Source organism: Corvus brachyrhynchos, unplaced genomic scaffold, assembly GCF_000691975.1.
Source record: "Corvus brachyrhynchos isolate BGI_N302 unplaced genomic scaffold, ASM69197v1 scaffold34, whole genome shotgun sequence".
In the NCBI taxonomy this organism is placed as follows: domain Eukaryota; kingdom Metazoa; phylum Chordata; class Aves; order Passeriformes; family Corvidae; genus Corvus; species Corvus brachyrhynchos.
Genome location: NW_008238126.1, coordinates 2,732,142 through 2,758,457, shown reverse-complemented (window position 1 = coordinate 2,758,457; position 26,316 = coordinate 2,732,142). Strand labels below are relative to the sequence as shown.

Below are 26,316 nucleotides of genomic sequence, written 5' to 3'. Positions count from 1 at the left end.
GAAAAAATAGGTTATCCAGTGACACGTTCTCAGTTTTGGCCAGAGCAGAAAGGCATTAGCAAGGTTTGAATGTACCAGACAAAGAGGAATGTTAGATTTCTCTTTGAAGTTTCCATGGACATTGTTGATAAATAATCACTAGTATTATTTCTCTTCCAGTAATTCAAAGATCAGCATGAACTGCATCTCAGTCCTGAGATGATTAAAAAAAAGACAGGTCTGGGCAGAGGTAACTCTTCTGTGCTTTCTACATTACACTTCAGCATTAAAAGTTATATAAAGTGGCAATACATTTCTTAGCAGAAAACCTGACTGGTTGTACAATTTTTTCTATCCTTTGTATCACAAAGAAAAAATCTATTTCAACAATTTATATGTATTTGAGTTATGAAATGTTATATGTAAAGATGGTAGAAACATATTTGAAACAGAACGGGGGTCATGATTAAATGGTTAACTTATTTCCTAAATAAATGAGAAAGGAAACAGGGTGCTGCAACCTTTTGCTCTCACTTCCTCATGAGAGAAGACGTAGAGGCTGTCCCAGAGAGAGTGGGGCTGTTGTGCACACACATCTCAGGCAGCCATGGGGAACTGGGTGGAGAATGAAGGACTGTCCATCTTTGTCATTGTAAGTACAATTTTTATTGTGATTTGTGTATAGTAAAAAGTTCTGCAGAAAGCTGTGCTAAGCAGTTCTCACTGTGCCACTGAGAGATGCACCTGATTATGCTGAAACTGGGGCAGCAAGTGCAGGGAAATTCTTCAAGGGAATAATTTTTAAGGAGCTCTCTGGTATTTCAGTTGCTGTAGGTTTCATTGTTAACTGAGAAATGATCATGTATTAACTTTGATTTGTTAGAAATATTTTAGTTAAACGAAACAAATAACTTTAAAACTCACTTAACTATATGCACTTCAACAGAAAAAGCAGTTAAAACCCCTTCTTGCACTTTTATGAACAAAAGTGTGTGTAACTGAAAGCAAAGTGTCTTGACGGTATAAAATATTTATTAATGTCAGATTCAAGAATTTAGAGCAGAGATTCATGAATCCTTCATTAAGACAACTAGTATTTGAATGGAATTTGTTTACAGCTTTCATAGAGGGGCTGTGAAAATAGGTTAGATTAACTCTGAGCAAGATTTAAAAGTGTGGAAAATCCCAGGTGCATTTACAAGTGCTACGGAGTAAGCAGGGCAGTCCTCCTTGGAGAAAACTGAGTTTATGTTCTAGTGTTTTCTTTTTATCACTTCACAGTGTGATACAAGGGCTATAGGTATACCTATATACATATATGCATATATATATATATGTATTGAAAACATAACACCAAAATGTAAGAGCAGTTCATGTATCGTGGCTGCGTGTTGTTAGTAGATGTAAATATTGAGAGGAAGAAAAAGAAGGCATAGAATTTGCATGCTTGTGGTGACTGAAATGTGAGCATCTTTAGTCCAATAACTATTCCCGCTGCTGTGTACTTGTGTATTAACTCGTAATTTAGGAACATAACCCCATAGCTGTGGCACTTCAGTGCTTTGAAAGGGAGTGACAGTGTTTGCTGTCACCTTCAGTGACTTGAGGAAGTTGAAACTACCAAGAGGTGAATTCTGGCTTTTTCTTTTTTTTTTCCCCCCCACCAGAAGCTGAAATATTAAAATAATTATGTAAGAGGCCTTTATTTTGTTCAAATAAGGAATTTGGTTTTTGAACCTCAAAGCTGTAACAAGGTCAGGGAATAGGGAAGGAAACTAACTGAGATACCGGTAAAGAAACCAGATAAAAGGAGAGATCACTGGAAACCTTACCCAAGGGTTCTGCTTTGCCTCTACATCTTTACTGCACATGAGCAGGCACAGAGCTGTCCAGTGCTTGGCAGAAACAGGAAGACACCATTTCTACTGATGTACCTCAAGCACTTAATCCTGAGATGAGCTTGGTGTTTTAATGAGGACTGGGGGATTTCCTGAATACTGCCTTACCCTGATGGAAATCCCTTCATTTCCCAGTATTTAGTTACATTTTAAAGTTCTGAAATAATCCCAAGTTTTTTTTCCAATGTCATTTGTGCTAAAGAACTAGCAAAATGTATGGGTTAGGAGGGGCAAGGGACTGTAATATCACATTTCCTGGGGTATCTCCCTGTTCTCAGACTTTATCTCTGTTTTCATGCGCCACTTAGTATACTTAGACTGAGTGTGCAGTGACACAGAGTTGTTTCAAAATGGGATGTGAAATCAGCCAACCAGCTCCAGGAGGGCAAATATCCAGATTCACTATGATCTTTTTGGCCAGATGGACTTGTAGCTGCCTAAGAGTTAATAAACTCTCTCCCTAACAAATGTGAGAAAATTATCTTATTGAATCCAGCCTTATTTGTAATTTAGCCCATCTAAATTTAGATCTCAAGCTTCTTTGTCACAGCTTCCAAGTCTTCCTCTCACATAGGTTAATGTGCCTGTGGAGCTGCCATTTGGAAGAGTCCCTAACCTTCAGTGGTATTTGGAGGTTTAATTGGACTCACAGAATTAAACACTTGTAATATGACAGTCCTGACACCACCATGTCTAAACTCCTTGACCTATGAAAATATTTCAGCTGCACATTGCTGTATTTTGCTCTCTTGCCACTCCTGTACCCTGTGTTCACATATCAGAGCCCATTTACACCCGAAAGATTTCTATCACCCCTGCTGAAAACTTTATATCCTGCAGTACAGCTCTCTGTGCAAACAGCAGCACAGGGAACTACTGACTCTTACCTGAAATGTGTAAATTCAGATGGATTATTTCTAAGAACAAACTGTAAGCTTCCTGTTTAATTCTCTTTCAGCTTGTGTGGCTGGGCTTGAATGTCTTCCTCTTTTGGTGGTACTATCTTGTGTATGATGTCCCACCAAAATTCTTCTACACCAGAGTGCTCCTTGGCGTAAGTACATTATTATTTTGTCATAGACAGGACACACAGCAGTTTTGAATAGTTTTAGTTGATCAAAACTAGATCCAGTGGCTGGAGCAGCAGGCTCATGTAGGAGTTAGAAGCCACATGCAAACTGAATGAAGACAGATGTCTAGTGTTTCTGAACATAAAGCTGGTGCACAAAATAGAGAGATCTCATTCTAAAGATGTTTTCACTTAACTATTATGCTCCTGATAATTAAAGTAAGCATTAATTGTGGCTGCTTTATTAAGCAAAATATGAATAAAATATTGCCATTGAACTGCTGTGCAATCATTTCCCCTTACAATTATTTTTCAGAGCGTGAATAATTTATAAAGATATTGGCTCTGAAAAGCAATCATCATTCATATATTCATCAAGCATGTGAGTGGTAGTCAAGTAGTGAAGTGATCCTGGATCCTGGGCTACTCCATATAATCCAACTGGTTAATGCAGCATTATGTGTCCTACTACAAACTTGCTTCCAAAGCTACCACGGGTCATGACCAAATGACAGGGGAAATTAACTTGTTCACATATTTTAAAATCCTGATCACAGACATAAAAATCAGCCTAAGCTTCAGATTACAGAGCACAGCATTTTGCCAAAGATTTGCAAAGCCGTGGTTTAATCCTACAAAGCATGAAATCCCATTCTACTATGGCTTCTGGTCTGTGGATCAAATCCTGTCCTTTGCAATCATGGTGCAGTTGCCTTTGAAGTCACAGAGACTTGTGCTTGGATAAGTAGACCCCAAACAGCTGTGGTCTAAAACCTAAAAGGGTCTCCATGCAAGGAGAGCAAACATTATTTTTCCTTCTCTTCATTGCTTTTGGATTAATATGGTCATTATTCCTTCATTTCAAACAGTTCAAAAATCTTAAATAATTCAGGGTGTAAAGACCAATATTAAGAAGACAGATTCCTGAAAGCTGAAGCAATGAATTTTTGTAGACTCCTTTACTGACAGAGAACTTAACCCACTTCCCTTATAAGCTGTCCATCTACCATAACCCCACCAAACTGAAACCACAGACTTTCTTTACAGCCTTGGGACACAAAACCCTACTAATGGCTTAGCTTTGCACCTGTGTTTGACTGTTGATTGCCAGAGCTTTTTATACAACCATATTACTTCAAAACCGAAAACAGAAGGTGTCTGTCTGTCTGCAGGAGTGTGTTCTGCCTGCACGTGTGTTTCTGACTTGATCAGAGCATTGTTCCATTGAACACTCACGGTGTTAATGTGAACTCTAGATCTCACACTCTTTACAAGTTGCAATATAATACATAAATGAAGTCTGTGCCCATCCACGCCCTGAATAATGTCTTGGGTGATGCATTTAATAACAGCATCTCTCTAATTACAGCGTGCTCTGGCTCTTGCAAGGGCCCCTGCAGCCTGCCTGAATTTCAATTGCATGCTGATTCTGCTGCCAGTATGTCGAAACCTGCTCTCCTTCCTCAGAGGATCAAGTGCGGTAAGATGAAGAAAGAATTTCAAAATTTAGAAAGATAATAACCTAAACAGCCTTGCAAATATACCGAGAAACTTTCTCCAACTTCCCCAAATATACCATATTTTGAGGATGTCCTCTTATAAGGAGCAGATAAGCCTGGAGCTGTGAGCAAGATGGAGGTCTAATGCCCATGGGGTATCTAGAGCTCTTTTGAGTGTTCAGCTTTGAATTAGTCTCCTTTGAGTCCTCCCTTTTTTGCTGCCTCCTGGGCATGGTCCTGCCCTGGATGCAAAGTCTGTCTTTTGGCTGGCAGCAGCTGTTGGTGCTCACCCACATCCACCCTGTTTGTCACTGATGCTACACCAACTTAGGGAAATATTAGCCCCTGTCTAATACTGTCCCTGCCCAGCTCCGTGGGATCCCGCGTGCTCCCACAGACGCACGGGTGGGTTCAGTGCTGCAGTCGTCAGCAAAGCGTCCAGAAGGGCATTTGGGTGCGTTCTGCCAGGAGCATTTATTGCTGCTACATTGTCAAAGGCTGCAGAGGCAAACACCAACATGATCCCAAAACTCACAGTTTTATCTGGGGGCGAGGAAAAGGCCGGACTAGGGAACAGGGTCCAATGGGGAACTCTGGGGGAATGACGAGGGGGGTAGAGGCTGACAGGCAACAGGGGAATTCAAACTGGGATAGATTAATGTAACAGAACAATGCATCCTGGGAGAAGCCATTTTGGTCACCCTAACATGAAGTGGTTCTTGTGGTACTGGGGACTTGTCTTACTGAGAACTCTCTGTCCCTTGTAATGTATGTTCACCGGCCACCACACCTGTCTGCTGTCTTTGCATGCTCAGGTTTTAAGGTAAATGTAGCCTTTTTTAGACTTTCAAAATGGGACATTTTTTCAGTTGGCTCATAAATTACATTCTTTCTTGTCTGAATTGCATTTCTATCTAGGATGAAATAGTTCACAGGCCTTTTGACTTTTTCTAGCTCCCAAATGCAGATGTGTATACACAGCACTGAGGAACTGACATTAAGAAAAGGACAACTGATTCTAAGTGACAGCTGGAGAGGCTTCCTATGATAGTACTGATTGTATCACACTGCCAAAATCTAAATTTCTGGCTATTACAGCAGAAATAATGCAGACAATGCAGGCCATGGTCCAGTGAAAAAGCAATATTCTCCTCAAGTTCATGAATTGCCTTTCCAAATGTATAATGATTCCTCCTTTCTTTTGGGATGCTTTAACATAAACACGATCAACAAAACCAGTTCCCAGAAGTTGCTTTTCATCTCTAAACCCAGTATAAACTCTTTAATGCAAATGAGACAGCCTGTGGGGGCTGAAAAAGCAGACCAGAAGAGGAAGTGATAAAATAGATGCAGTGTTTCAAGTGTCCTTCATAAGGGAAGAAAGTGGGATATGAAGCAATAAGAAAATAACCAGAGACAAAAGAGGCTGCACTTCCATCTAGTACATACATCCTCACAATGAGTGTGGCTGAATAAATGAGATGTGCCTGCCACATTAAACTCTTAAATTACATTTAGGAGCAAGGCCAGTGCTCTAGGCTTTCTAAGGAATAACACTTAGAAATATAAAGTTGGAACTACATGTCAGGCTTTCAGTCTTTTCCTGTACTCCTTCAGATCCTGGGATGCTACAAAAGCAGACAACCAAACCCTCCATGTACGTAAAAGGAAAAAGGATAGTAAATAAAGCTGTAGGGTTAAAGTTGTTATTCCCCTGCCCTAAGGAATACTGCAGCTAGTATCAGCCAAAATTCAGAGCTGACTCCTCTGGCTGCAGAAGTCAATAATGAACATAAATTTAGAAAGAATTAATGTTGCTATAGATGAATGCAACTGGAAAATAATTATGAGTTCTTGATCATACAAGGCATTTTTGAGATTTCGCAGGGTCTTCTGAAGTCAAAGTGGTGAAAGAGCTCAAGATACATATGGAGACACTACTGGAAGGCTAAAACCTGGTTTTGAGGTGTTGAGAATTGTACTCCAGCTGGGACTTTATGCTACTTGTAGATTGCTTCTCTCCTAATATCTGTAGTTTAACTTTTCTAACCCAGACCTTGGGGAAGCTGTCCCTCTTGGTATTCAAGCTACAGAGTCAGTCCTTCTGCCTTGGGCACAGTGGTAGAGTCACTCAGGCTACACCCAGCATCAAAGTGAGTCCCAGACAGGGAGACACAGTTCCACTCCTGCTGCCTGCTGGCAGCACACTCTCCTGCTGACAGCTGGGAGTGAGGAAGCAAAGGGCTCTGAGGGTGAGCAAGGAGGGCAGGGAGTGGCATAAAACAGGACTCTGGTGTTTGTTTAGCTTCAGTTGCTTTTCTGCAGTAAAGCTACACCTCAGGAAGGATGTAATTTTAGGTCTTAAGCAAAACACACACAGTCCAGTGAGCCACTGGCAGCGGTAGCACAGTGGTGGCCTTAGCACAGGGGCACAGGTGCTTGTGCTTGTTGTGCTGTTGTCTCTAATTAGCTGTGTTCTGAAGGTAACAGCTGTGAGGGTCTATAAGAAAAATCATTTAAATGTCAAATAACTTATTGGAAGAGTGGTGACCTTCCCAACATTGTCATTGGGGTCAAGAAGAGGAAAGAATTGTTCAAACACAGTGTTCAACAGGAATGTACTGAAAAATCTTGCGCTCTCCATCCTGCCACCCAGAAATCATATGTTACAAAGTTATTTGGTTTTAATTGAAAGAATAGCTGTGCTGTCTTTGTGTGCCCATCATTGCTGTATTTATCACTGTTGTTAATGAGCCTCACGACTGAAGGCAGCAGGAGCCCTCTGCCATTGCTTGGCCTCCGCTTCTTACACAGATCAAGGTGGCTTTTGCCAGGGAGTCAAGCACTGCCTCACTGTGCTACATTTTATTCTACAATCTTTTTTACTGTCTCTCAATAGATGTGATACAAAAAGGCCAAATTTCTCCTGGTTGTTGTTGTTGTGGTCAGAAGTCATTGTGGCAGCCCCAGAGTGTTTGCGTCTTCTGCGGAAATATTTGTGGTAGTTTGCACAGTGTTTTCTTCCCTTATCCACTCAGGAAACGCAATGCAAACATACAACACATGACAGTCATGCCTTCTACTGTGTGGAGACAGCAAACGGCAGCTTTACAGGAACTTAAAGTCCTAGGAAAACTCCCAGTGATGGCAGCACAATTCAGATGGGGCCTGTTAGGAACTTCACATCATTAGTAATGAAAATATCATTCTGTTTTTCTTGAGAACCAATTTCTTTGGTTTGTATCTGCAGAGATTTTTGCTGTTTCTTTTTGGGTAACACCAAAACCAAGCTGTAAGTGAATGCCTGGGAAATATACCCTGTATTTTGGGGAAGGTATGCCTTCATATCACCGCCATAGGTGACTAACACATTTGGGGTGGGAGCTCCCTGAGACAGTTACACCCAAACTTTGCAGCCTGTTTCTAGATTGTGAATCACAATAGGAGCCTGATGCTACCAAAGCAGTCACTCTGACATGTCAGACTGTGATCCCTCCTTCTGTATGTAATGCGCAATTTAAAACAGATAAAATGCATTCCTTTGTCCTACTGGATGTTAAATTTTTTCTCATTATCAAATACTTTGTTTCAGTGGGACACATTAAAACATCATATGTAATTCCTGTTTTCTGAAAGACAGGAGACAGCCATACCTATATGTCTATATTTAGGAATTCTAGATCTTTCCTAGCAATGCCAGCAATTGTTGTGCTCAGTGCCTTTGTTTTTGTCCCTGCATTTAAAAAGTGTGCATAGACAACACAAATAGTCTTCAGATATCTTTTTTCTTCAAACCCAAAGTGCTGCTCCACCCGTATCAGACGACAGCTGGACAGAAACCTCACCTTTCACAAAATGGTGGCCTGGATGATCGCCCTTCACACTGGTTGGTACTCTAATGTTTCTTTGTTTATTGCTTTCTTTGGTATTTACATGGAATCCAGGTGAGATTCAAGTTATTAAGGATATGGGAAGAAGCCTGATTTCATTAAAGGAGTCAGCATGTGCCAAGGCTTAAATCAGCTTCCAAACATGTGCCAACTGGCAGAGAGCAAAAGATTAAACCAGAAAAAATACTTTTATTTTGAACCGTCAGTACCATTTATGACAGTTTAATAAAGGGTGTTTAGCAGTGCCCTGAGAACCAGATACCCTGGATTTAATTCTTGTTTAGACTTATTTCTTATCTGGCATGTCTGAAACAAATAATAGAAATTATTTTTAAAAAGGGATATAAAAAACTTGGACCTGTTTTGAAGGTAAGTACCTGCTTATAGAAGGTGGTTCAAATTTTGAAAAGCACTGTACAGCTTTACCCTGCAAAAACTTGTAGTGGAATTAGTGTGAACCCCTCAGCTGGTTTAGATTTTTGGATGCATTCAGCTCAGCAAGAATATTACAAATGATTGTTAGCAAAACTGCAAAACAAAGCAGCACTAACAAATGTGACCCCAAAGAAATCCAGATTCACTTCTCAGCTCTTCTACAGCAGTCCTGGATGAGAATGATCATGACAAGTAATTTAAGCCATTCCATGCTTCAGTTTCCCATTTGTTAGGGTACTACTGCTGGAATTGTTGAAAGCCTTTGTTGAACAAAAATATGCTGGAAATTTCCCTTTACTTCTTTCCCTCCACCATCCAAAAACTGTAAAAGTCACGTGTCAAAACTTTAATAGTAAAACACATCAGTGATTTGAAATTGTGATGAAGAGGGCAAGAGCAGCAAAGCTCTTAAGCTGCAGTTGACAAATGTGACAAAGTTTCAAATGTTACCCAAAACCACCAAGTACTTGTGGTCAGTGCTGATTATTCCTTTCCTGTCACTCCTAGCAATTCACACCATTGCACACTTATTCAACGTCGAGTGGAGTGTGCAAGCTCGTGTGGAAGAGAAAGGCACTCTGGCAGCTGTGCTTTCTGGCCTTGGAGACAAACCAAATGAAAGCTATGTCAACTTTTTTAGACAAACTATTGGGGTAAGTGACATCAGACTCTGAAGAATCATATTAGACCATTTGAGCAGAGTGCCTCTGGGTTTGGGTTTGGGGCATCTTGCAGAAAAACCTTGTAGAATCCATTCTTCTATATTTGCCAGTCACATAGTTGCTGAACTTTGGTAGTACTTTAAACTTTTTCACCTGAGGATTGCAAAGTAGTTTTAAAACATTATATAAAAACATACCTTGTAAAGCAGTGTTCTGACTTAGACAGACATGGCACTCAGAAAGGTGCACAGAAATCAAGACTAAAGTTTTGAAGCTGGACAGCTTAAGCTCTGGTCAGTGGGGAAAAAGAAGAGAAGGGACTTGCTTACTCCTCAGAAGAGCACTGAGCATCCAAACTCTGCATGAGTTATGAATCCCACTGCTGTGCAACACCAGAGAAAATGGAGAGTTTTCATTTAGCTCCCAAAATATGAATGTAGGACTCCAGTTCTTAACACCAGAGCTGTGCAAATGTATTCATCTTCCCCAAACGTGTCCTGCTGAGCCATGGCAGAGTAAGAAACCATGTTTGGTGTGTTAATTCATGAAAAGCCCTTTCTCTCTACTTCCAATTACCTTAGTAAAGGTAAATCTGCAGTGCAACAAAAATGAAGTGGGATTTTGGCATCAGATGACTTAAAGATTTATAACAAGGTAAAGGATTTGGTGAGTGGTGGTTCAACTGGCTCTGCTTTGGTGCAACCGCTTCCTTAGACCAACGTGTGCAATTATTTCACAGAACCCCATTGGGGGCCTATATGTGGCTTTCACATACTTGGCTGGCATCACTGGGGTTGTCATCACACTGGCTCTCATCCTCATCATCACCTCATCCACCAAAACTATCCGGAGGTCATATTTTGAAGTCTTTTGGTACACCCACCATCTCTTTGTCATCTTCTTTATTGGCCTCGTCATCCATGGTGCTGGGTAAGTATTTGCATGCATCACTAAATATCTGATAACTACTGAATCTTTACTTAAAGCCCCCTGCACACATGAGTGTAGGGACTTCTGTCACTGAGCAGTGATTGTTTTTGCTGGGAGTGATGGGCCAATACAGGCTCTGAGAGTCAAGAGGCTTTCACTGATATGTGCAACAAGCTGTCCACATGCAGGAGGTTTTATGTGACTCTGACACACCTAAGTTCTCTGGCACTCAACTTCTTCTGATATCTTAATTGTAAAGCTCTTTTCCAAGGTTTCTCTTTCTATTTGTTTCTTTACCTTTCTCTCCTAAAAGGAATTGCATCACACACATGTGTGTAAGAGGATCTCAGTATAAAAACTACATGGAGTCTAGAAAACTATAGTAATATAGATTTATGTTTCAGGTTTGGATGAAATTCTAATATCAGCAGCATTTAAGAATAGATTTTTAGCTGTTTCCACTTGGATATAGGCATTTGTAAGGTTTTCTAACTTTCAAATGCCAAACAAATTTTTCTGCTGTTGCCTCATTCCATATCTTCTTCTGAAAGAGCTGAAAAGGCTAATGAAACAGTTTTAGCTCTACAAACACAATTTTATCACTTAGAAAAGTGAACTTTAGATCCACTTCATAAAACCGAAGACCAGATGAATAAAGGAAAAAGACTCAAGTATCCAAGCTACATTGCAATAGTTCATAATTACACTACATTGTCCATTTTAAAGGAAATTCTTCATGCAATAGAAAGTGTGCTTTAAAAATGCCCAGCAAAAATGGCTATTCAAAACCACTTCCTTTCAGTCCATTAGTGCCATAAAAAAGACAGAAATGAGAATAAAACAGGAAGAACAAAAATAGAAGGCAGATCGGAATCACCCCCAGCATATTTGTCCATTCCAATTTTCGTAACAAGGAGAGGGTTTGAGCAAAACCTGTGGAAGGAAAAGAGCAAGAGGTTCATGTTTTCTGAAGCAAATATTGTATAGTTACTGACACAATGTCCAAACTTGCCAGTAGTTACTGAACAATGCTATCAGAAAGCAAGTATTGCTCTTCCTAGAGGTCAGTGAAGGGCATGTATTTCATAAAAGTTGACTTCATTTACTTTGATGTTCACTGTACTCCCACCATTTTAATTGTACTGGAATGAAAAGGCAAGAGTTTGAGCAGCAGTGGTTGTCAGCGAAGTTCAGCTGTCCTTTGGAAGCAGATAAACATAGGAATATTCTCATCTGTAGAGGGAAGGATGCTTTCTGGCTGTGAACTCAGTGACCTCACTTATTTGGCCTTTAAGGCAATAATGACATTTTGAGTTCAGAGAAAATACACTGAGAAATATGAGATGAACTTGTTACACTCATGGAAGGCATCTCAGGTGTGCAAAGATGGGTATCATGGAATGAGTATGACCTGACAATGTCAAAGTAACATGTTAGGAAGAGGCATAAATGCAGGTTTGTCTCAGGGGAGAGAAGGCTCTCACACATATGTATCTATACAAACACACATCTGTGTATACACAGAAAGCTGAGCCAAAGGTTATTGATAGCATCAAAGGGGCAGATTCAAGAAAGATAGAGAGGGACTATCTACAAGGGAACAGGGGGGAATGGCTTCAAACTGAGAGTAGGTTTAGATCAGATATTAGGAAGAAATTCTTTACTGTGAGGGTGATGAGGCACTGGAACAGGTTGCCCAGTGAAGTTGTGGATGCTCCATCCCTGGTAGTGTTCAAGGCCAGTTTCATGGGGCTCTGAGCATCCCGGTCTAGTGGAAGATGTACCTGCCCACGGCAGGGGGGCTGGAACCGGATGATCTTTAAGGTCCCTTCCAACCAAAGTCAATCTTTGATTTGATTTGATTTTTTGCCTGTACAATAATTCTTGTCTGTTACAAGCTGTTACAGCACTTTCGTAACACTGATGGTTTTTGTGCATGAGCTGTGTCACAGACAAATGTCCCAAATTTCCAATCATAGTAAATGTAAAGAGAGAGTACAGAGGTGCAGTTCATTCTGTTTTTAAGTTAAAGAAAAACTTTCAGCCAAAGAAGAAGTAATTATAATGTTATACTGCTGAGAGCTTAATTACAGTACTAGAAAGAGCATCTACACTGACTAATAAGGGGAAATAAGCTTTTCTTTTCTCTTGTACAGGGTACTGACATTGTCAAACCTTGAACAGACCATAGGGCAAGGCAAAAAAACAATGGGGTGGGCAGTGGAGGAAATGGACTCCTCCTGTTCCCATAACTCATCCCAGAGGCGGCTCAGCTGAGCCCCTTGTCATTAGTGGGGAAGTGAACTGTAACTGCTGACATTCCTGCAAATTGCAACTCGTGATGCCCCTGGGACAGTCTCACTGCTTCCCTTTATTTTTCAGACAGGATATTAATCAAACATTTAATGAAGAAGAGGTTCATTAGTAATATTTATGAGCAATATGTTATCTCTCAACACTATGCAGAGGTTTTCTAATAGTCATCTGAAAAATCTGTCGCATGGAGCTAGGTATGCATATGGCTTAGATACCATGGGGGGTTTTTTGAAATATCAGAAATGTAGTCTAGTCCACAGAAACTGAGCTAGAAAAGCAGAAAGAGAAGTCGTGGGGAGAAGATATCACAGAACCATATTGGCATGAAACTGAACAGCCTGATCAGAAGCAGACTGTTTCTAGGGAAAATTCAGCAGATCGTAACCTGAATTCTTCTACTAAGATCCTGATGTTGACAGAACTCCAGAGAGAGGCAGGAAATAGTGAACAAGACCCTTGAAACTGAAACTACCTCTCAGCACCAGGTCTGCCACTGGAAATAAATCTGTATTGGATCAGTCAGGATTCTTTATAAGAAAACAAACAACAACAACCAAAAAAAAAAACCCAACCAAAAAACCCCAACCAAGTAAGAATTTAGAGGCCAGGTAATCAGCTGATGCAAGCTGGTATAGCTGCAATAGCTGCTTTGTGTTAAAAGCATCTGTGTTCTTTCATACCACCTGAAAAGCTGCTCCACAGCATTAGAGGAAGGGCCAAAGGAAGAATGTATGTTGGAAAGGGATCTCCAAATTTCTGAAATAAACAGCAGAAAAAATCTTTTCAGTGGTCAATAGGAAATTGATTACTTGTCCATTCCAGGTTTTGGTTTTTGGTGGTTTTGTTTGGTGTTTGTTTGGTTTTTTTTTTGGTCGAGGTTTTTTTTTAATTGAAGAAAAAGGCAGGATAACTCAGAAAAGATTGAAGCTTTCTAATTGTGACCACATCCTGAAAGTGGTAATGGATGTAACTCTCAGTTCCTTGCCTAATCTTGAAATGAGGATTTTATCCCACAAACTTCCCTCCCCATTTTTATTTCTTTCATGGTAACTTTGTGGGTGGATTAAAGCGGTAAAGCTGCATGAAAGCTGTAGCACTGCAGAAGCTGACAACTCCATATAAGCAGAGTAGTACATAAATAGAATAACAATAAGGAACAGATACTTTCATTTTAATTTCATTGCCTTAATGATCTTTACTTTTTTCCCAGTCGTATTGTACGGGGACAGACAGCTGAAAGTCTGGCTGAACATAACCCAGAGATTTGCTACAAGAACTTCAGTCACTGGGGGAAGAATGGGGCTTGCCCAATCCCCCAGTTTTCAGGGAATCCTCCTATGGTAAGAAAACAGCTGTCTTGAGTGTAAATCCAATTGAAAATGTTTACAGTTTGCTCTTCTTTTTCTTAAATAATACATGCAATTGCAGAGAAAAACAGCCATGTAACCCTCAGCACTCTTCAGTGGCAGCTTTCTTTACATGTAGCAATAGATTTTGACACAATGGATTATAACCAGAAATGGACTCCAGACGGACAGCACACTTTCAGTGTGCTGTAAAATAAACACAATTAACAGATAAAGCAAAAGAGCAATTGGTATCTGAGAAATGCTTATCCAAAAAGTAAACTGCTTCTGGGGATATCTAAAAGTTCTATAATTCTCATAATAAGTAGTTTAACATTATTAATGGACTGATGATCATTAACAGAAAATAACACCCTGGAAATGTGAAATTGAAGCTTCAGTTTTTATTGACTAACTAGGCTGGTTTTTCTTTCTCATTTCAGACTGATCTGTTAACAAAACCCACATCTTTTACTGCAGTAATACAGACCTGAGTCAATAATAAATTAAGAATTTTACTCCACATTTCACTTATTTACATTCACTTTTAGATAGAGACAAAATTGTTTACAGGAAAATACCTTGCTGTAACTCTAGTAGAAACTTAAAGTCCAGCTGCAACTCTCAATGGAGAAAGAAATTCCCTCTCTGACCAGAATTTTGAAGGTGTCATGTGTCTTAAGGATTCCCTCATCTGATTAATAAAGAACATGGATTACTTGAGCTTCGCCTCTGCTTATAGATTTTCCAGGATTTGATTTGATCTAAGTTGCCATGTTGTCTAGCAGAAGATGTCCCTGTCCACAGCAGGGGGGGTTGGAACTAGATGATCTTTGAGATACCTTCCAGCCCAAACCTTTCCATGATTCTATGATCTTCATCACCTGACTTATTCTCTTCTGCCTACAGACGTGGAAGTGGGTGGTAGGTCCCATGTTTCTGTACCTGTGTGAGCGGCTGGTGCGGTTTTGGAGGTCACAGCAGAAGGTTGTTATCACAAAGGTAAGTGCTGATGCTACACTTAATACCAAGCAAAGCATCACCTTCTTTCCCAAAGGGTGCAGCAAAGCCAGAGGTTCCTACACAACAAAGTTATCAGTGAAAGGAATGTTCTGACATCTGAAAGTAGCCTCTAAAGATGAGCGAGAGGAGGAAGTTAGCTAAGGCACAGGACTGAATCTTAGGAAAGAAATGAATTTTCTTTGTATTGGGTGAAAAATTCCACAATGCAGAAATTTCACAGACCTGAGACTAATTTAAGGCCCAGAACCAATGACCCCTGAAAATGAGTTAGAGGATGCTTATTTTACTCATCCAAATCTAATGTGGTTCTTCCATTCTCCATGGTGTGTTCTGAAATTCTGACAGCCGAATTAGCACAGCACTAACTTCAGACATATGAAAACTATCCTGGCCTTTCCCAGTGTAATTTCCTCACATGGCACTGTGCTCCATCCTAGGACACACCCTGTTCAAATCACGGCAGCGTTTGGAGGATGATATCAGATGTCTCTACCACGCTCTGTAATGGTGCTGACACATTGGAAGGCTCCTAAATATTAGTGTGCTTTTGGTAATTTTACCAAAATATCCTGTGATATTCTACACTATATTTCTATGGTGTCTATTTAGTGCCCTGTTGGCAGAAAATTTCCTTCACAATCCTAAACACCACTATTAATACCTAAATTATCAGACAGAGAGACTTGATTCTCCCTCTTGCAAATCTCTTTTGAAAAATGAAAATAATTTTGGCAGAAAACTTTAGGATTAAAAATTACAGTGACAGAATTACTGGTCTTGCTTCTATAATATTGTTTCTATTTATTCTTGGCTAAAGAATAGCCAAGGTCCCACCCAGCTATAACCAGAAAACATCTGTTTTCAGTGGTACTACCTATCTGTGTGCCTATCTGTGGGATAGCCCTATGTTTTTGCCCCTATGTTTACAGTCAGGTCCATTAACACTGTGCTCTGTGCCATGTGTAAGGTCCAGCTGGAATTAACAGTGTGCACACATGGATCTGGTGATGTGTTACAAGATGCGCCAGCCTGGTCTGTTCCCTTTGGAGTGACTGAAGTGTGGTGTGAAAAAATACTTCAGCCAAAACATCAGCATTCTCTTCAGGCTTTCATCTGCCTGTCAGGTGCTGTTCCTCCCTCTCAATTCTGCTAGGAAGAAAATTTTACCAGCTTTCCTTGCTCTCATAGCAGAGGATGATGTTAGTGATGGTGGATATAGATACATCAGTGAGATACACCAGTGATTAGTGAAAACAGATGTTTTCTTTTCCCTTTTTTCCCCCTTGCCTTTCTCACTGTAGGTGGTCATTCATCCCTTCAAGACAATTGAGCTCCAGATGATGAAAAAGGGCTTCAAGATGGAGGTTGGACAATACATTTTTGTCAAATGTCCAGCAGTGTCTAAACTGGAATGGCATCCATTTACATTGACTTCTGCTCCAGAAGAGGATTACTTCAGCATTCATGTCCGTATCGTAGGAGACTGGACAGAGGGCTTGTTCAATGCCTGTGGGTGTGATAAACAAGAATTCCAGGAGGCATGGAAGTTACCCAAGTAGGTACAAAGAGTCTCCATGGTAAAATCAACAAACACCTATGACAGTTTAAATTTTGCTCAACCAATTTGATGGCACCAGTGATACAAACCTTAAATGGTGACACAGATTTGGGTCTTTACAGCTCTTTCTATCAACTCTTTGCCTCTTTACAGCTTTTTCTATCAACTCCACCTCTCCTTTTGCTGACTAGTATTCAGTCCAAATATGCATTGCAGCAGACAAATCCCTTTTTTACTGGTATTTTACATGGTGTTAATAAATATTCACTATTGATTTAATAAGCATACTTTCAATTCCAGGATAGCTGTGGATGGCCCCTTTGGAACAGCAAGTGAGGACGTGTTCAGTTATGAAACTGTGATGCTGGTTGGAGCTGGAATAGGGGTCACCCCCTTTGCATCTGTTCTCAAGTCTGTCTGGTACAAATACTGCCATGATGCCACCAACCTAAAGCTCAAGAAGGTATTGTGTCCTCTTTCCCAGAACCCCTGCAGATGTTCAAGGTCCAAGGGCCTAAATCAAAGCAGGCACTGCAAAGGTGATCTGGCTCCAGGCACGCATGAGTCCTAAAAGAAAGAAGAGTCCATTTGCCTCTCAAGGTTAGCAGGAGGAAAGCAGGAGGATCTAAAGCAAAAACATAACGAAAGGAGAAATAGCCTACAAGCCAAATTACACATGCTAATCCTGACTGTGGCCCTGGGGATTTCCAGTTGCAGTGGAAATAGTGTTCATCTACTTGAGAAACACAAAGTTCAAGGCGCTAATGCAGCCTGGGCAAATATTGCATTCCTTCTGCCAGCACAGAGAGAAAGGCTTCTCATCAGTGGAAGAGCAATGGAAGCATCCTCCTCTCCCCTCCTGCCCCTGGAAACTCCCTGTGCAGAGATGTGGGGTCACACTTTGCAGTTATGGTCAAATTCAGGGAACAGAACTGGTTTTGTTACCTACTTTATCTTGCCTGCCAGCAGACAGAAAGCAAGTTCACTTCTAGATCATTTATTTATGTCCTAACAAACTGTTTTACAAGGAGGTAAGTGGGGAAATGTTGCAAACTAAAAATGTGAAGATAAATAGAAAGATATTTCCTTGTTCTTGCAGTCAGTCATTCAGCTTTATAACCCTCCCAGCATCAAAATTCCTGAGTAGCTTCAATACCATCCTATCCATCTACTGAAGTGTTCAGAACATTTTCTACAAGAACTCTATAATCCTCATTCTGTCAGCATACATAAACCCGGGAAACATAAGTGCCTGTGTCCCCTGACAGTTTATTCTTGTCTCTTCCAGATTTATTTTTACTGGCTTTGCAGGGACACTCATGCCTTTGAATGGTTTGCTGATCTCTTGCAATCTCTGGAGGCTCAAATGCAGGAGAGGAATAACGCAGACTTTCTGAGCTATAACATCTACCTTACAGGCTGGGATGAAACTCAGGTAACCACACGGTGCAGGATATCACTGCCATAAAACTGGAGTTAATGCTAGCAAATCTGTTTTCATAACTATTCAAATGATATTTTATCCTGGGCATCCATCTGGCTCTCAGAGTTTTGAATGCAGACAGGTGTTATCCATCAGAAGTTACGTGGGATCCGCTGTTCATGTGCACTGACTTCCTTTCTGCTTTACTCTGGCTGTGCTCTGTGGGAGGCAGGCTTTGTTCACAGGAGCAACCTCAGCTGCCCATGCACATGTCTCTAAAACAGTTGTCTGCCTAAAGCATGTAATTAAGAGCTTTAGGGAGCAGGGAAGCCAATGCACAAAGTTTGAGCAATAGCAGCATATTTGTTTCAGGACTCATGAGTTCTCTGTCTGGTTCTGTGCTGGCCAGTTGCTGTGGGCGCGCAGAGGAGCAGACACTTGAGAATGTGTGATTGAGTCAGGAAAGGCTCTCACTCTGTTACTTTTAGTGATGTTTTATACCACTTTTCTCTCACCATTGCAAAATTCACCATGTGCCCAAAGTGCTGTAGCTCAGCTAGGGACAGGGAGGGGGAGCAGCAAGGAAGCTATCACATATGCAATATCAAAAAAGCGGAAAGCAAAGAAGAAAAGTCCCACAATTTTTCCTTAGGGATAAAGTTACCTGTAACTTTTTTTGTCTCATGCAAAAGGGCTGCAGAACTCTGCAAGGCCTGAATTTATGCCTTTAACCACATCTTCTCTTTCTGGCTTTACTTGTCTTAGCTGGTCTACCTGGAAGTTACACAGGCAAGACCTGCTGATATGGATCAAACCTCCCAGAGAACAAACTGGCAGGACTTAATTATGGTCAAGGAAGTAGTGTTATTGTATCTGAAAGGAAAGGGTTTTTTTCAATTTGCAGCCCTATTTTGGAGTTCTTAGACTAAACCAGTTCATTGCAAAAAACTCCCACAATTAATTGCTGGGTTCAATGTTTCGTAGCTTTAACTCTTGAGGTCACCCAGTGTGGAGAGAAGGAAGGGGTAGACACTGATAGTCAGGATTTTATCAATCTTAGCTTTCCTTGCAAAACACTGTAAATTCCACAATCTCATCAGGGAAACAATTCAATGAGTATTGACCTGATTATTATTTTTTAACAAGAACACAATGCTGCTGTATTTAACTGTCCTTTGTGCTTCTTTTCCCACAGGCCACTCACTTCGTAGTGCATCATGAAGAAGAGAAGGATGTGATTACAGGACTGAAACAGAAAACCTTGTATGGAAGACCTAACTGGGAAAACGAGTTCAAAACGATTGCGGGGAAGCATCCTGGGTAAACCTGTGCAAATTTATAGTGTCTGTGGACTTCCTGTATTTAATGGTTGTACAGCACAATCTTGTTCCTTTAGCTGATAAAATTTGAGGAGCGTTTTTTTTTCTACCTACCTCCAGGTGTCTTCTATTCTTTTTTTGGCCATGGACATGATCTATGATCTTGACCAAATTTTTTTGACCTACAATTTTTTAAAAAATCGTTTCCTTTTCACAAGATACTTCATGGAGTGTCTAATTACTAGCAGAATATTTAGAAAAAACTAACCCTAACCTTCCAGCTGAAGTAGATAGGAATACCCAAAACCACTTTTTACCTCTAAAAACCAAATCTGAATATGGATGACCTTTAGCTAACCACCCAAAATTTGTAGGAAAAACCAGAACAGCTCCTCTCAAGAATTTGTGCCATAAGCTGTTTGAAGCTCTATTTCTTTGATTCAGTGGGGTCAATAAACTTTTCTTCACTGACTTAGGCTGAGATTTAGCCCAGCATTTATTTTAGAAGCAGCAATAAGTTTTAAGGGGTTATAAGGTTTAAGGGGTAGACATCCAGTTCTACTTCAGTTCCTGTAATTGTGAAAAAAACTTTCATCTATAGAACATAAAAATTATTTACATGGAGAATATCCAGCTGCTCCGTGCCTAGTTTCTGACCCTATTTTCATTTTCTTAACAGCTCCAGAATAGGTGTTTTTCTCTGTGGCCCTGAGGGCCTGGCTGACACACTCAACAAGCAGAGCATCAGCAACTCAGAAGCTGACCCACGAGGAGTACACTTCATTTTTAACAAAGAAAATTTCTAGCTCCCAAGCACGTGGGAGTCGTTAAATGCAAGGTCTAAAGACTGACTCCGTCTGTTTGGAGTCTGGGAAGGACAGCCCAGCTCGTAAATTTCAGCTACACTTAACGCAAGTCCCTTTGCTTCTTGGGAATTATTTTGGCTCTGTGGTAGAGTAAAAGAGTCAAGTTGTACCTTAGGGAAGTTTTCACTGCCCTTTGTGTGCTGGCTATTTAGTAGAAATCTGTTTTCTTTGTCTGTGTGAGGGGATTTACCCTCAATTAACTGCCTTTATCCTCCTATTATTCACCATGACTGCTAAGAGTGGAGGCTGCCGTGTGCTTTTGGGAGCCAATTCACACTCATAAAGCTTAGTGCTATTAAACAATAAAGCATTCTAGCATAAAGCTTGTTATTAGGAGACAGCTTATCCTGGCTGCAGCCAGCCCCTGGAACAAGGGAAGTTGGAAAAGGGTGACTGGGAAAGTTAGTTCCTTGCAAGAGGAAAACTCCTTTGCGCACCAGCACCTTCCAGGCTTCCAACATAAGCCTCAAACTTCCTCTGCAAGAGAGAACTGCAACATGCAGCTGAGAAGAAGTTGCTTCTCCTCGGGAAAGTGGAGAACTGAAAAGGAACCCCCTGGGCTTCCGAGAGCCACCCCAGCTGCAGAGGGAGGGCAAGGACGGATTCAATCCAAGTCCCGCACCTGGCGTGTGAGTCATTGCTCGGCTGCTTTGAACACCCTCGGTTTCACATCTTCAGGCACACGGTGGAGCGGGGATCCATACAAGAAGAGGTTTTGTGTTTTCAAGATTGCCATTTCTTACTTTCAAGGCTGAAACAAGCTGTTGCTGAATGATTTAACGGGTATTTTCTGAAGCACTTGTAAATGCAAGCAGTGCCTTTGGCCCTATTGCTCAGCTGCTCCTCTTTGATGCTGAAACAGGCTCTGAGAAAGCAATGGTCAATTTATTCACAGTTATGAAACAGCTGTGAGTAAAGTTTCTCATGTGCACAAGACTCCCATACACAGCACAGGGCTTCCGTGTGTACACTACAGGTAGCAGGTTCTCAAAAACAAACAGAAAAAGGGAACAAAAACTTTTAATACTGGCAAGAGGGAGTAAAAAAGTATTAAAAGCAGCAGCATAGGAAAAAAAATTGAAAATGCAAGTGCAAAAAGCCTTGAAAAAGACACAGTTTAGTATACCATGTCTCCTGTTTGTCCCAGCTGCCTGCTTAGTGACTTTTAAACTCCACAGCCAAGCCCTGCATTAGCTCCTGCACAGCACAAGACATTCTTGGCAGGTTTTTGCAGCCACAGAAGAAAGGCTGATTCTCCTTCTGCAATTTCAGGCAAGCTTGTGCAGCCATCTGTTTGCATGCAGCATATTTTACACCTCAGCTTGCCAGACAGGATGTGTTCTCCCTTTAGAGCATTTTAAAATGTTATCCAGGCTCTGAATGCTACTTCAGAAAGCCTACCAGTTCCTATTTATTAATATCAGTTATCGACGAATGTTGGCAAAGATCAACTCTTGGTGGGAATTTTACAGTTCTTTCCCTCAGAATGGCCATATTCAAATCCAAGTAATTCTGTCTGAAACACACCTATTAAGTCAGAATGGAACATATGTATAGTCAAAAAAACTTCTGTGGAGTGAAAAATATCGCTACTGAAATATATTAAGGGTCTCATCCTGTGCAAAGAGCACTGAAATATTTGCCCTTGATTTTAATGGAATTGTGATCAGGCTTTTATAATCGTAGAAAGTGGGCAAAGAGGAATTGCAAGAGGTCACATGGAGACAGCATGTTTATCATAAGAGTGTTGGAGGAGTGTATTTTAATTCACCATTAATTTTCTAAATATTGCCATGTTTATTCTTAAAACAACAGGGATCTTACATTAGTCAGTTGCAGTGACGTTCTCTGACCAGCTGCAAACTTGTACCAGGGCTTGTCACCTTGAACTCAGAGAATGTAATTCTGTGTTTATTAATAAATCATTGTCTTCCTAAAACATATGAAAGAATAAGTGAGAGTCTTTCAGTTTCTTTCAAAAGTTTGTTATATTAAATCCTGCTAAAATAGCAAGCCATGCATAATCAGTCATGATCTGAATATGAATATTTTCTTAAATCTAGGGTGCAAGAGCACAACAGACAGCACTGAAATACAAATATAAGAAACAAACTAGTTTGAGTCCTAAGGGTAGTGGGCTACAGGTGAGCTGCAAGGACAGTCCTTTTTTGTGGCCAAATGCCACTGCTTGCAATCTGACCATTGCTATCAGCTTGGCTTTTGGCTGAAAAATTCCTGCTTCTGTGTATTTGGGGGTTTTCTCTCAGAGATGGGGAAAGGGTCACTTTCACAATAAACTGGTACTTTTGCTGTCAAGTTGCTGATTCCAAAGGGCTGCCCTGGAAAGAAGGAGTGGCCTCTCACCTTTGTTTGAGGCACTACACATGGTACTCAGCAGCTTTGTCAAGGCTATCAGGCACCAGGACCCTGCTGCAGTAGCACCAGCAAGGTTTTCTAAAAGTCAGGGCTGTCTCAGACTTGCTCTGTGAACCACTGAGAGAAGCAGCACAAGAGGGGTGGCACTGGATGGTTGAAAGCAGGACTTGAGGGAGCTCCATATTTCATTGATGAGGGTCAATTGCCACCACAAAATTCTTCCTTCTGTCTTTACTAAGCTCCCTATTTGTTGGGAGCCAAAGTAAATGAGATAATGTGCTTGCTCTGGCAGCAAGCTTTCACACGCTGTTGAACTTACACTCTACCTGAGTTTACAAAGTGGATTGAAGTCTGATCTCTGCTTCAGTTCCAAAAAATTAGCTACTCAAATGACAAATTTTTCTTTTTTCTGCTGAGGGCAAGAAAAGCCAGTTTTGGATTATTAAAATAACTGTTTCAGCTAATGGAAGCAATTATGGGTTCAATTCAAAGTAACGGGATAGAAAAGTTGGTGTCACTTACGGCCTCAGCCTGGGATGTTTTCCTTCCCTTCTTATATAATTTTTCTCTGTCTTCCCATATGTAGTCATATGAAATAAGCAGTTAATTCATCGGTATTCTCACTCTCCAATCCACTGTAGTTAGTCTTACATTTGAAGACTGTGACCCTCTAGGGTGCCGGGCAGCTCTGGCTCCCAATGGCTTCATCTTGACTTTGGAAACTGGAAGGGGGATTTGGAGAGGACATGGAACTGGGCCATACTCAGATAATGTATTCAAGCAAGAACTTGATATGTCTGGGTCTCATCTAGCCCCACTTCTCTCTGCTCCCTGCTTGCAAAATGTTAATATGGGCAAATGAAATCCAAGTTTTCCTAAGTTTTAACCTACAATAAAAGTGCTACTGTGCTTGGTGGGACACCATCCCATTTGAAAAAGAGACCTTCCTCTTTGAAGTCTTGTAAGACCTTCCCTGCTAGGTGGGGATTTTCTGCCTTTCCATTCTCACATGGTGGGTTAAACCAAATTAGAAACAGAAAAAAAAAAAAACCAACAAAAAGCTGCCTATGAAACACAACATGTTTTTGAACAAAATGAAATAATATTAGGGTCTCATTATGGCACTTTTTCTGAGGATCCTGCTCTTTTTTGGAGTACTCTTAGCAAGTTAATGTTGACTGCTTATATTTTTTCATCTTTCAATGAGTTCTTTGTAGAATTCAGAGCCAAGTGTCCGAACACATAGTTATATATGCTCAAAGGAATTTAGGAGCATACATTAAGATGCTACAGCTGTAAGGGTTGGCAGGATCAAGATCCTCATGCCTGACTCTGTAAAACAGCATCAGTTACACAGACACAAGCAACAGTATTTACTTGTCATGAACCAGACGTTCACTTTTGCATTTGATACAGATGTTAACAACCTACTGGTCTCATTTACATTCACCACACACAAACCAGCCCAGACTAACAGCAAAATTAATCACAGTGGAGTGGAAAACTGTTGAAAGACTTGCTGAAAGATTACAAATGCTTTCCAGTCCCATTCTGCACCTCTGCTGGCCCCTTTTTCTCCCTTCCCACTGGTACTCTTCTGCCTGGCAAACTGGTGCCTTTCCGCCCCGAGAGCTACTGCTGATTTCTCTCTGTTCATTTCTTCTACCAGTTGCTGCTGCCCCAGCTTCACTTGTCCATTCCTTCCTTCTCCCAGTCTCTGCAGATTTCCTCTACATCTCCAGCTCTCATGATGTTTTTGCCAATGTTATAAGTGCTTGTGCCCAATGCAAGTTCAGGGAGAGACACGAGGGCTTCAGCCCGAACTCTAACCACTGCAGTGCACATCTCACAAAACATGGTTCTGCTGCAGCCTCCCCTGTCACTACAAACAGACCAGGGCAGTAGCCACCTCTGGATTGCCAAACCAGACTGTTTTGGACCTCTCCAGTAATATGATCTCCTTCTTCTTAATGATTTTAATGTTAAATTCTAAAATGAAAGAAATTTGTGAGCTGCGGTATTCTAGATTTTCAGCGTGTGTGAGTCAAGTTTTGTACATTTATCCTGTAAAAAAAGCCTTCCTTTTGACTTTTATTTCATTTTCATTGTTCAGAAATGAGGGACATGGCCAAAAAAACCACCTCACTGCCCCCCAAAATACTGAGCCACCTTGCAAATCATTATCATAGAGGGAGGAAGGGATGTAGGAAGGAAAGGCCAGTGAAGGGGGAATCTCTACTCCTTGGAAGGGATGTTTTCTTATTCTGGAAGTGATCTACAAAGCAAAGTGTCCTGCAAGGAACTTGTAGGTCAACTGGGTTTAAGACCAAAAAATATGCAAATACCATTCACTGTAAGTTTTATGACCTTTGCAACAAACAAATTGCAGAGACATATTTGGCCAAGTCATCTTTCAAGTAAAGTGTGGATGCTTCCTGTGTTAGTTTTGACTTTTCACACTCCTGTGAGTTAGACTGGGCCCTGCAAAGGTCGGGGATCTGCACTGTGGCTTTGCAAGATTCTCTGTGAATGATGGAGAGCACTGAGAAAATTCAGGTGGAATTTTCCTGGGTGCAGAAATGACATAGGGAAGAACTGGCACAAGGCAATTGCCATAATCTCCTTGCAGTTAACAGGCCAAAATGTAGCTGTCAGTACCAGTGTAAATAGCAGGGCATTTTGGCACAGAAATTGTCCAATTTCAGGCCACAGACTCTTCACCTCTATAGACCAAAGAGTTTTCTATCCTGCAATGCCATGGAGCCAGGGCATAAGTGAATATCCCTGCAGGACAACCCAAGGCCGGGATACTTCCCGTGAGCAGTCAGTGAAGGCAACTGCTGCTGAGGTTTTATCACTCTCCCTGCTTTTTTCTTATACTTCCCTTTCATCTGAGGCTACCAGTGCTAGCTCAAGCCTGTTTTCAGGTGGTGAATTCACTCAAGCCCTCTGAAACCTTACCCTTGCTCAGACAGCAGAAAGGAAATAATCAGCAGAGACTGCAAACCAACTGTGAGAAACACTTTCTAAAGCAAATTCTCCTGAGGAAGCAGCAAAAGAACCCTGCAGGTTGTGAGCAGCCATTTTCTGACTCAAAATTATGAAAGTTCTTCTCAACAACTGTTAGAAATTCATGCAATACTCCCACTGTAATAAAGCTGCAAATGGTTAAGTAAATATGTGGATCATTGTCCATCACTGTTGTTCATCTCACATGCATAAATTAAGGACCTGATAGCAAAGACCTATCACTACAAGCCAAAGGAAATAATGATAAAAACTGTGTGTAAAGGGCAGCAACATGACTCACATGCATAAATTAAGGAATTGATAGCAAAGACCTATTGCTACAATCCAAAGGAAATAATGATAAAAAGTGTGTGTAAAGCACAGCAACATGAGTTGCAGTGACATTCTGCTTGCAGATGACTAACTGATGCTCAGTTTCCCAGTACTAGCTTGTACTCATTTTATAGGAAACCTCTAAAGATTATGGTCTCTGCCCAGTTGTTGCTGCACCTGGAAGTGAGCCATTTCCCCGCCATTTCACATCTTCTGAAGGCAGGGAGCTGAGTCTGTGTTGCAAACATAGCCAGGGAATCTTGCCTCAAATTAGTCATTGTTGTTGGTAATTTAATGAATGTTCCAATGCCTGTATTTGCATTAATCTGTCAGATGATCAGCAGGTACCACTGTAAAAGCCATCATATTAAATGAACTGACTCTG

General features: G+C 40.9%; 1 protein-coding gene across 1 annotated transcript; it reads left to right on the top strand.

The window, feature by feature from the left end:
- The first annotated feature begins 525 nt into the window (after nt 1-525).
- On the top strand, nt 526-26,316 carry LOC103615029 (cytochrome b-245 heavy chain). Its single transcript, XM_008633034.2, has 13 exons — nt 526-631; nt 2,836-2,931; nt 4,316-4,426; nt 8,247-8,331; nt 9,278-9,423; nt 10,172-10,362; nt 13,889-14,018; nt 14,934-15,026; nt 16,349-16,602; nt 16,906-17,068; nt 17,894-18,040; nt 19,224-19,348; nt 20,027-26,316. Exons 1-13 carry the CDS (start codon nt 587-589, stop codon nt 20,151-20,153), a joined length of 1,713 nt encoding a protein of 570 aa, XP_008631256.1. The 5' UTR covers nt 526-586; the 3' UTR covers nt 20,154-26,316.